General features: G+C 35.9%; 1 protein-coding gene across 3 annotated transcripts; it reads right to left on the bottom strand.

Annotated features, from left to right (window-relative positions):
• Positions 1-3,002: 3,002 nt before the first annotated feature.
• Positions 3,003-7,489, bottom strand: LOC108672179. 3 transcript variants are annotated; one of them, XM_018159809.2, is made up of 6 exons: positions 7,439-7,489; positions 6,194-6,315; positions 5,765-5,893; positions 4,862-4,999; positions 4,558-4,657; positions 3,003-4,187 (listed from the first exon to the last, which is right to left on the bottom strand). In XM_018159809.2, exons 2-6 carry the CDS (start codon positions 6,272-6,274, stop codon positions 4,102-4,104), a joined length of 534 nt encoding a protein of 177 aa, XP_018015298.1. In that variant the 5' UTR covers positions 6,275-6,315; positions 7,439-7,489; the 3' UTR covers positions 3,003-4,101. The 3 variants fall into 3 exon arrangements, with proteins under 3 accessions (XP_018015298.1, XP_018015297.1, XP_018015299.1); XM_018159808.2 differs by having other exon boundaries at positions 7,434-7,483; XM_018159810.2 differs by lacking the exon at positions 7,439-7,489 and adding an exon at positions 6,919-7,411.
• Positions 7,490-12,168: the final 4,679 nt, after the last annotated feature.

The raw sequence follows: 12,168 nt of genomic DNA, 5'->3' as shown, positions 1-12,168 counted from the left end.
ATCGAACAAGTATCAATAATAATCCCCTTGTTTTTTCTTGTCCAAAGATCCTGGGTTCATAGTACGACTGACGCTCCCACGCCTGAACAACCCGAATGAATGCCACACGTTGCTATACTAAAATTTCTGATGCCAGAGGTACGATTTCATTCGTCACGTTCCGCCGCAAAATTAAAGCAATAATTAATCATCAGAATGGTAAAAAAACAATTATCATTTATATAAACTGTAACTTGTAGATCAAATCTACCATTCATTAGGATTTTTTTGCTAAAGATGACAAATAGAAACGAACATCACTAAAGCACGACAGTTTTTGTATAAAATTATGTTATCTGACTTTGTTTAAACAAATATCTCAATTTGATTATAATTTATTCTTACTTGCATATTATTCACTGCTTCAAACCAAACATGTAGAGAAGTCTCTACATAAGCACTCAAAATACACACACGCCTTCTACACCACTACATAAAGTAAAGTATTTAATTAGTGAATAATATGCTTTCAGTTACGCAGAAGAAATAAATGCACACAATCAAGTAAAAGTAGCGCAATAAAAACTATATAATGGCAGCAGAAATGTGCTCACTTGGCATACATTGAACTCCTGCATCCCAATAATCAGTCCCCGCTGGCGTACTACTACTACTAGCGTGGCGTACTCCCGCTCATTCATGGAAATCGTTACCAAACGCTACCGGATAACTTGGCAATTGAAGTGAATTAAACTCTTTTTATTGTCTATTTGAATAGGAAAAATAATGATTTAATCTTTCAAGAATTTCATGCATATCAATAAAAGGATAGATGAATTGATATTAAAAATGAGTTTGCATTAAACGACTAGGAAGGAGTTACAGCGCCCGACACTCCTTTCTCTCCAACGCTAACCATTGCGTCCCAGTGAGTTGTAGCTCGCTTGTACCATTCATGAACAGCCTTACAGATCGTGCACAAATTGCTTCAGGCGTGAAAACTTCTGAATAGCTTCGACCAGCCATTCCCATAGCAAGCGAATGTACAATTTCATGCTTCCCAATGACTACGTAGAAATCAATCAAAATGCTGATTAACAAAACAATAAAGGTAGCATTAAACTTTCGCATGTGTTTATCAATCGTCAGTAATGTTTTACTATTAAAATAATCGTGAATGTCTGCAGGTGGAACGACGCGTATAGCATATCGATTATTGCCCAATCGCATTCAGTGAAGCCGATAAGATGTTCTTCATCAATGGACAAGATTAATTCGTAACTTTCATTCATGCCATAGTTACCGCAAAAAAAAAAAGAAACCAAGAAATCTACTGCAGAGGAAGTTTTTTTTATAATAAAAAAGCAATTAGTACTCTTCTAGAATATAGGCGTAGCAAAGAGATTCGTGTCTCAATCACAATGCGTGCTGCAGTGCACATCTGTAATTTAATTGTACTATACGTAGTAACGTTTGCGTAAATATGATTTTGAACTCTACGGAAATGCTCATAAAAGTGTACGTTTACATCACACCGTAATGGCGTCTATGAGATCATTTGATATATTTGAATACAGAGCATTCGGTAATAAATGCGGAAAGCACACAGCTGCACAATCAGTCTTGCAGTAGGAGATTCACTATGAATAAAGCGTGTGATACGAGAGCACAAAGTGGTAGAAGACATTATACACTTCATAAACTAGATTCCAGTGACACCACCTAATATTTATCGCAAGAAAAATGTGTATGAAAGAACCACGCATAAAAACATGATTTGTAGTTGAATTAGACACGTTTGTTCTGAGAAAGTGAATAAGTCTGCTGAGAATATTAAGGGATTTAGACCAGTTCTGGTCGTAGGGCTACGGGACTCGTTTGACAGCTCGCTGAAGAATCTGGTCCGTTAGATACAGTCTATTCTACCACTAGTGGATTGTACCCTTCTTATAACTGCTGCTTTCTAGAGAAAATTCCTCGTAACTGAATGATTCAGGCTGTTGTTTGGAAACTTTTCCTTTATAATACCCGATCCTTTTGTGTTCGAATTGCCGTCGTGTTCAAATATCGGTTTGAAGTGATTCATAATTTTTTAGAATTTGATCCAACATAAAAACGGCAAGAATAATAAAAAAATAACTGTGCCATTAAAAATATTTTAATTTATCAATTACTTACACTATAGGATAACGCGCATTGTAGACTGAGTGTAGATAAATATCGCACTTCCTTACAAAAATAGGAATAAAAAACGGAATCTTTACAGCTTATAGCACATATATTAGCCACTGAGATGGAGCAAATTACCCTGCTAAGTTACTCACATCAATGAGCTTATCTTTCCTTGAGAAACTATATGAGATTCTATGAGCGTTTATGAATATAAATAACTCTGCATAAATAATAAACATCGCTGCAACCTGCAATAAAACATATCGGGATACTTAACAGTTTTATTTTTAAGGTCTTCCAATCGTTGAGACTCACTATAGCCAACGGAATCCATAGTGAGTACATTCCCAATGCGCACCAATGCCAATTATCAATGAATTATTATCTCGTTCCTATAGCATAGTTATAAAATTATCAATGAATTATTATCTCGTTCCTATTGCATAGTTATAAAATTATCAATGAATTATAATCTCGTTCCTATTGCATAGTTATACAATTATCAATGAATTATAATCTCGTTCCTATTGCATAGTTATACAATTATCAATGAATTATTATCTCGTTCCTATTGCATAGTTATACAATTATCAATGAATTATTATCTCGTTCCTATTGCATAGTTATACAATTATCAATTAATTATAATCTCGTTCCTATTGCATAGTTATACAATTATCAATGAATTATTATCTCGTTCCTATTGCATAGTTATAACAATTATCAATGAATTATTATCTCGTTCCTATATAGCATAGTTATAAAATTATCAATGAATTATTATCTCGTTCCTATAGCATAGTTATACAATTATCAATTAATTATAATCTCGTTCCCATTGCATAGTTATAACAATTATCAATGAATTATTATCTCGTTCCTATTGCATAGTTATAACAATTATCAATGAATTATAATCTTATTCCTATTGCGTAGTAATACTAATTAACAATTAATTGTTATGACGTTCCCAATGAGTAATAACAAATATTCCTGGTAATATAGGCGGGCAAATCCAAATTTAGAGATTAATCTATCGCAGATAGCAGAAGAAAAAGAATTAAAAGTTCAAACATGTTGCTTATTGAAAAGGGTAAATCATAAATGAGTCTATTAACAAGACAAGTGGAAAAAAGGAGTCTGGCTTTGCGCTGATGCCATTATGTATTATGCATTATGTATTGCCATTAAAATAAATTAAAAGCCTGCAACTCTATATATTGCTTTAAATATTTAATTCTGAAGGCTTCACAACCTATTCCTTATTGGAAGCCAAATGCCTGTACAATAAATTACCAATGCAAATAATGGAGTTGTAGGAATTGGTGTCTAGAAATGAAAGTGAAGAGCTGTTTACTGAGAGTCCACCGAAAATCTAAAGGCAAAAGTTGGTTGGAAAATAGATCTATTATTAACGAAAGAGAAAAGTGCTTAAGAAATTTATGAGAGGCGTTGCCAATTTATGGTTTAAACGAATGGGCCTCTTGAGGCAGCTCTCTGTCCACTAGATGATGAGACAGATTATTATAGCGCTGTACAGACGATAATCAGTAATTACAAATACTGTGAACACACCAGAGAGAAAAATATAATATTACCGTAGTGACGACGACGTATTGTCAGAGCGGCATGCTGAATAATTAAGTAATTTCAGACAACTGAGCACATCATGAATTGCTTATTTTCAATTTTGTTATATTATAGATTGCAAACTCTTGGCTCCGGTTCGATCAACTTAATAAGGATACAAACGGATGTGCGCGACTTAATCCGCGTTTTCGGGATGTAACCCTTGAGTGACAATTAGATGAATGATTTGAATTAACTTAATGTGTTAATATCAGAACTAAACGCAGTTTTTGAAATATGAAATCATGCAATACGGAAAATAAAACTGAACAACCATTGAGTTTTGGATGCAAATGATCGACATGAGCTTTGCGGACGGCCCTAATGCATCATTGCGCCGCACGACTCCGACTTAACGTCAAGAGCTGGGTTGTTATGTCCACCATCTTCCTCATCTCGCAGCAATTCTGGAATAAATAAAATGTTAAAGCTGCGGGATACTTTGAGAACATGATACACGCTCATAATAAAATATAAATATCAGAAGTTCCATCTGATTCCAGTTACTTCTAGCAGAATAATCAGGCAACATTTATATCCGCTCTAAAAGCAGCATGGCGGTTAAAAGGAGTTATATATAATAAAGGTTAGATATATTTATTTCAGTTATTGGACAAAATGAAATCGTCTTACTTACGACGAGTTCGTTAGATATCAATTCATTTGTTAGTGATAGCTTTGCATAAACACATTCAGCAGAATGATCACAATGAACCCAGATTCAGAGAGTAAAATAAATTTGGAAATAAATTAGATAAAAAATACAACGAGGCCGACCAGGCTTGGGTTCTCTGTAGCGGTAGCGGAAGACCAGGCAGCCCGCGGTGAAGACGAAGGCGCACACCAGCGCTGAGATGAGCGCCGTCACGAACTGCGCCTGCAACCGAACCAAGTCTTACAAGACTGACTAAAATTCTTAGAAAAGACGCCGAAATGCACCGCATCTCGCGCGACGCAGAGTCTGATTTGCAAAAAAAAATTTACTCTAAACTAATATTGCTTACAATCAACGAATAAATTATTATTTTTTGCATCGATTACTTAATTACACATGTTCTAGCATCTGAAAGAAAGCACGTACCTTGTACATATCCTGCCAGAGGTTCTCGGATGGCTTGGGCCGAATTCTCATATGGACGACGACGCCTCGGGTGCCGCCTGAGACACCTGAGGTTCCGGTCACGCAGAGGTGGTCGCCCGCGTGTTCTTTCTTTACTTCCTGTAAGAAGTTTATGTTAAAAATCTAGAAGTCTTGCATATGTTCTCATATGAATTCTTACAGCAAGCCTCAAAGTACAGGTGTAAATGCTAGATTTCACAAAGCATGCCTCTGAAAACAGAGATATCAACACAAAGTATGAAGTAAGCTGTCTGATAGAGTGAATGTTGATGATAACATGTTTGTACTTCAACATATCAGACGCATTATAGGTGCAGCTCAGTATAATTACCGATTTCCAGCGGCAGAGACACTTGAGATACTGTATAATATACATACATATATGATATGACGACATACATGTCGTACGTACATGTGCATGTGAGAAATACGTGGCAATCTTGAATAATCATCAATATGCTTATTACGAGTTCAAGTTCCATACACGATAATCTCAGGTTGACGAATTTGTAAACGGAGAAGAACTGCGAAAAAAATTTCCACGTAAACATGAAAGTTGCAGCATATCGGACAAAAATATCCGTGGAATTGATTTAGAAGTTTGTACCTTCAAGTTGAACGTCGTATGAACGACGTATTGGATGGGTTTCTTTCTGCACAATTAATAAAAATTTTTAATCTAAATTTAGTACAAGAATACGAAACGGGGTCTTCCTTAGGAGGAACTCGTGCAAAAGGCCCGACTCCTCGATCTCCGCGAAATGGAGGACAGTAAGCTACTCCTCAGGCTGTGTTCACTCTATAGCGTGCATATTATTAATTTTCGGTTATTAAGCTTAATCGCTACTTGATTCTAGGCCTCACCGCGAAACGAAGTACACCGTCGCGGTCGACGCTGATGTCCACGTATGAGAGGCCCGCCTCATACGCCGCGCCCCTGCCGTGCAGCATCCAGTACTGCACCGGGTCCGCGGACTCGCACTTCAGCGAGAACTGGCGCGGAAAATAATGCTTACTGCAAGTCAGCTTCCTTTGGACTGTCACACCGCTTACATCGTATGGCTATACGCAAATTTAACATTTAAAATCTAACTTTTGATGGATCATTTTCCATAGAAATGCTATAGAAGGCAAATTAAACATTATATATCACAAAACTTTTATTATACCTACTATAGTGACAGAAAATTTATACGTTTTTATAAGTTCGTACCGTTAGCAGGTAAAGGAAACGCGTTCAGTGTGGTAATTGATAACACTATCCTGGGACGTTATAATTTACATGCGACTTACCATTCCTCCTTCCTGTGCGTATTCTGCTGTGACGATCACAGCCAGTGTCAGCGTCAGGAAAAAGCCGTGGAGACCAGCCATGTTAGCTGTTCGGTCGTCGCAACGAATAAATTTGGACAGCTCTGACAATGAATATAAAGCATGTTTGTCGACAATGTACAAACGTTGATTAAACTACTAAAACAACAGAAGTTCTTTAATAGTACGGTATTTTTCGAATAGATTATAAACTTTCAATAAACATTCAATCTTCTGAAATCGTCTACAAAGTATAATGCACGAGTATGCACCAAAATTGTAACCATAAATTTGTTTGTAAACTATTGAGATCTTGAACGGGTTTTAAACACAAGATTATTTTAGCGCTAAAGCGATACGAGTTCAGATATTTTCCAAGATAGTAAGGATAATCAAAACTTATGCATATAACATTTACATAAATTTTCACAAGATATCTTTTGTGACCGTCTGACACATGTATAAGTTTTCCGCCGCCGGTCCATGACAAGAATTCTAGGAAACGGCGCCAGTGAGTTTTCCTGGTCCCAATTTATGTTCGAACTAGTACCAGCCATTTAAATTCACTGAACAAAATTACTTCGTTAGTGATATGTCGTTGACTCCTCGTCGAAAAGCATTTCAGTATGACAGATATTTGACTTGAAATTGGAGTGTAAAATTAGCAAATGAGAAAGGACGGCTAATTAATTAAGCGCTTTACTTACTCTTTCCAAGGTTCTTTCAGGATGTAAACAAGTGTTAATACTGGATGTGAATGTAGCCCTGCTTATTACATGTGTTAGTTTTAGATTACACTCAATAAAAGTTAATGTTAGAAAGTAATGAATATTTTTCAAGCTTGCAAGGTCTTTGAAATGGAAACTGTCCTGTTGAAATCTTTTTGTAGCATGTGTGCATTTTTGGTTTGTGATCAACAATAAAAAATTTGAATAAAAGATATGTTCTGTTTAAATTTCATTGATAACAGTGGAACTTTGTGCAACGGACGGAAAAAGTCTGAACGGAAAAGAACCAAAAAGTTGGGCTTGTCGGAGTTCCCAGCAGCTCAGAATGGAAGATTACAGTTGATAGACATTGTCTCTAATAATTAGGGGCTGGTGCATAAAAAACATCGAAACACAATTAGAGTACAGCTCTTTTAATATATTTTTTAATCTGATTTAACTTTCAAAGTTAAACTTTCATCTATAAGATAGTAACATGAATGGAAGCAACAAACCGCACAATTGAGTCGTGCAGTCCTGCCACGCACTGCACACCGAGACGAGATCGCAGCCACACTGTGGGACGCCGTGCGTTCACGTCCGGCGACAGTGAGAAGTAACATTGTACATGTATTATTTTACGAAGCGAACGACGATGGATAGACAGTATATTTTCCTGTATAATAAGAAAATTGGGGATAAGCTTCATTCATAATAGCTACAACGGAAATCTATAAATTATTCTACTCGAGGTGTACAAAATTATAAAATAACGTCATGTTTAACCAGTCAAGTTGAACAATTATTCGGCAGTTTTTCTGTAATTTCTCTACGAATGAATGAGGAATCTTGAAGCAAGAAATTTGTAATGCATAGATGTCGCAATTATGTCCCCGGTAAATCACTAGCTGCTGTCGTATAAAGTTATTTTTCTGCAAAAAGAAAGAAAAAACAGCGAATGATAATAATAATAATATAATGTCTCCTGATGTTATTATTCTCCACTTTATGAAATATAAAACATTTAAGTGAAAATGTCAAGTTTTGAAAATTTGAAAATTGAAACTTTATTCTGACGACCATATTGTGGTCGTCCACATTGACGGTTCAAGTTAATATGGAGGAAAAATTATTGTCATGGAAGAAAAATATATGAAATGAACGTGAAGAAATAGTATTTCATTAAGTATTATTATGAAATCTCATGAAGTACGCGATGATATTTTGCTAAAGCAAAATTTAAAAAACAAAGGCGTTACCAGCCGTAGAACATTCAATGTAACATAAATTGCTTCTAGAACTTTAATTTTCTGAAAGTTTCAAAATATTCATCATGACTTGAAGAGACAACTTATTTGATATTGCGTGACATGAAAGTCATAAATAGGCACTCACTTTATTTAGCCTGTTGAGAACTAGACACAAGTAAAGTATGCATTGGATTGTGCCATATACAGTATGCGGCGTTACTGGTGTATTAGGCATATGCAGCGTTAGCACTATAATCGTGATCAAAGCCCAACCCAGCGTTAGAACTATATAATCGTGATCAAAGCCGCAACCCAGCGTTAGCACTATAATCGTAATCAAAGCCCAACCCAGCGTTGGCAAATGCAAGCTTAAGAAAGGAAACTTCAATATTAGGTATATCTGGCCTAACTCCCCTTGAAGTTGAAACTGGAAGCTATCATCAAAGTTGGTGTCTCTTTCGTGCCTGCCAGAACCCCCTTGTGAAAATAACCAATATAATATACGTTTAAAAATTACTTTTTAAAGACAACACTTCCAAAGAATCCAGTATCTCCAATCTTACAGATGTATGTACAATGAATTTCTCATTTAATTTTCGAATATTAAAAAAATTTATTTTTCAATTTTTTTAATATATATAAATTTTTTTAATATATAAATTTTTCCAAAATTATTTATTCTATTAATTGATTCATGCATTGCCTCTGACTTCACACAAGTGTGCAAAATTTCAGATCAATTAGACAGGTAAAAGTGCGTCAAATATCAGTTACCTATAAGATTTGTAGCTGCCAAAATTATTTTTTCAATTTTTTTAATATTGAAAAAAAAAATTAAATTTTTAAAATCATTTATTTTGACATTTGATTCATGCATTGTCTCCAACTTTACACAAGTGTGCAAAATTTCAGATCGATAGGATAAGTAGAAGTGTATTAAATTTTGATTACAAGATTTGTAGCAGACAGACAGACAGACAGACAGACAAACAGATGTCTCTTATACACATCTAGATGTGTATAAGAGACAGCCCCAAGCTCGACGAGTAATTTCACAAGATTCCATTTCGGCGCTTATTTCGCTACGGCAACCGGAACCTAATGCGGACATAGAGCTTCTAATTTACCCGGCCATAAGAACCTGGGGCGTCCGTGTGCCAGCGGCTGACAGGTCTTCGAATTTCGATAGGGTAATATTAAATCTTATTTCCATCTTACGCCACCAAAGATAACAAGTAAAAAATACAAAACCAAAACCGTCGTTTCTACTTGTCCACCAAACCACACCCGTGTCAATGGTGACATCAAGATCAAGAGCACAGTAACGTCATTGCCATGGTCCGGAGTGCTCGCTGCAACCTTGCTAAGAGTTTCAGACGTAGAAGTCCCAGGCAACGCCGTAGAAATTCCGAAGCCTCAGCCACGTACCTGCGTCCTGCTGGCAGGGCGTCACCGCCGTCAGGACGGTTGGGGCCTTGGGGGGTCAACATGGAGAATTACAACCGTTTCATTTCTTTGGTCGTAATTAATTGACCCCCGCAATTGACCCCCTTTGGTCGTAATTAATTGACCCCCACCGCCGTCAGGAGGCTGTAGGTCAACATGGAAAATTATAACCGTTTTATTTCTTCGGTCGTAACGAAATCCCATAAAGCGAAGCTCGTCAATCTTACATGAGAACAATGTACAGTTGCTCGAAATATGTAATGAAACTAAATGAAAAAAAATCGTTAATGCATGCCTGTAAAACAGATTTATCGCTGTTTTATTCTTTACATGTGATTATGCAGGCGCTGCTTATGCATGAGGTGTATGGAGGGAAAGATCGTCAGCTGAATATTAATGTTATTTGAGGTATCAAATAAATAGGTCGTAATTTTAATACTGCGAACTCCATTGCGTATTGCGAATATATACTGTGTCAAAATTATCACTTTAGGAGATACCCCAAATCAATCGTTACTTTCAAAAAGGAACACGATGATTTTTTTATTTCAAGGTAATATATAATTAATTTTCATCATCGAATCTACTTGCCTTTCGATGTTGGTCTGTGAAATTAACGAATAAGGTTTGACTCCAGATGGCAGAGAGATAAATTATGAAGCGACTACTTTTTTTCTCGGTATAATTCAGAGTCTTATCGTAGCTATAAAGACCCCATCATTCGAAAATGACTAATGAATAACTAATAATAACCGAAATACAATGTGAACGATTGTATTCACACTAAAATGCTACAAAATTTGGAGACGTTATACTTATACTGTAGTATTACAAAAATGTAATAAGTAATAATAAAATGCAGTTGAATTTCCCATACGGTGATCTTATGTAAATCCAAAATAAGACAAAAAATTCAAGCGTTGCGCGTTTCAAGAGGAAGTAGAATTCACAGAATCGTGCATCGTGTTGAAAGAGAAGGTTAAAGTTGGAAATATATTCCAGTCTTAGACTTATTACCAACTATTTTCAGTTTTCCTCATGAGAATTTACGTTTTTGCCAGGTAAGCATTCAAGTGGTTTCGACGCTTTTATTACTCAAGGGCAGTGGTGGGCACAGCTAATCGAAAAGTTAGCTTCGATAACCGTTAATCCGCTAACTGAAATATTAGCTTTTATAACGCTAAACCGATAAATCTTCGGAAAATGTAGCTGAATTTACCTCTAACCCCTAACTTTTAGTATATAAATTTCGCTTTGGCTTAATTTTATATGGGTGGGTCTTTAAAACTCTGAAAAATAGACCTATAGAGAGCTTGTAGCATTGACAAGGAGCTTCCCAAAAAGGTGTAGCATGCCAAGATCATATGATGGTCAAGATGTACATAAATAATTAAATGAACAAATGAAATTAAACAGTAGTTGACATTCAACATATAGTTTATTAAACGAATAAGAAAGTTTTAAACGAATAAGAGATAATAAGAAATAAAAGCACACAGGTAAAAGCAGGGTTACACGCTGCTCTCACTCAGGCTTACCCTTCATCTCCTCGAGGTGATGATTGTTGCCCTTGATGAACCTCAGCCTCTCAATGAGGCGTCAACCAATCACGTCTTGTGCTACTAAATTATGTAGCAGTAACACAAGACTTGATTGGTTGATGTATATATGTTGATGTAATCAGCCATCTGTCCGACACATGGCTAACGATACTTAGCATTAAATATTAACACCTGAATTTTCTATCAGAATAGATTTTTAAACGTTTTTATCGGACTGCCAGTTAGCGGAACTAAATTTAGCGATAGCTAATTGGCCCGCTAATGGTTTTTAAAGTTAGCTGAAAAGCTAATCATATAAGGAAAAAGTTAGCTTCGCTAATTAGCGGTAGTGGAACTGTGCCCACCACTGCTTCGGGGTTTTGACAAAGTGCAAATTTAATAATTTCGTCAATTTTTATGGCTTAAACTATTTTATACCTTCTGGATTAACATGAGCAAGTTTTTATATTTGGCAGAAATAGTTTGTTAAAAAATTCTGCACCTTTGCTCAACCTTCCTCGACTGCAACGATATGACTATATACCTGCATTAATATTGCATTTAAAATACAACACTATTTCATAACAATTAATTTGTTAACTTCTAAATTACTGCAATAAATGTAAATTGCGAAAAAGTTGAACACAAAAAACATCAGTACAGCTTCCTTCGATGTTAAGATAGGACCAATTTGAGTGGTAGATCTTACAGATCTGGATTTTTATTACAGTACGGCGCTTTTCATTCTAAAATACGATAAATTATTGGTAGCATCTGGGCATCAATCAGAATGCCCGGTGCGTAAATTGTTTTATGATTGTGTTTATGGAAGCAGGCACAAGCAACGGGTCTCAAACTCCTCTTATCATATGACTGCACATATGTCCAGTTTTTAAAACCATCAGATAGATCTACGAAGAATATAAGTTTCTGACGTTGCCAGGAATGCGTCACACTAAAATGCTACATGCATTTGACTACACTATAGGCATTTTATTCAGTCTCACTTGGCA

This window comes from Hyalella azteca, unplaced genomic scaffold, assembly GCF_000764305.2.
Source record: "Hyalella azteca isolate HAZT.00-mixed unplaced genomic scaffold, Hazt_2.0.2 contig3150, whole genome shotgun sequence".
NCBI classification, from domain to species: Eukaryota; Metazoa; Arthropoda; class Malacostraca; order Amphipoda; family Hyalellidae; genus Hyalella; species Hyalella azteca.
Note: the sequence above shows the minus strand (reverse complement) of the source record. Positions and strands in the feature narration are given on the sequence as shown.

Excerpts from the sequence above, each read along its gene's own strand:
- LOC108672179 (XM_018159809.2), bottom strand. The coding sequence starts at position 6,274 with ATGGCTGGTCTCCACGGCTTTTTCCTGACGCTGACACTGGCTGTGATC. Across the intron at positions 5,000-5,764 it reads ACGGTGTACTTCGTTTCGCG|GAAGTAAAGAAAGAACACGC; the intron begins GTGAGGCCTAGA and ends AACTTCTTACAG. Across the intron at positions 4,188-4,557 it reads CTACAGAGAACCCAAGCCTG|AATTGCTGCGAGATGAGGAA; the intron begins GTCGGCCTCGTT and ends TATTTATTCCAG.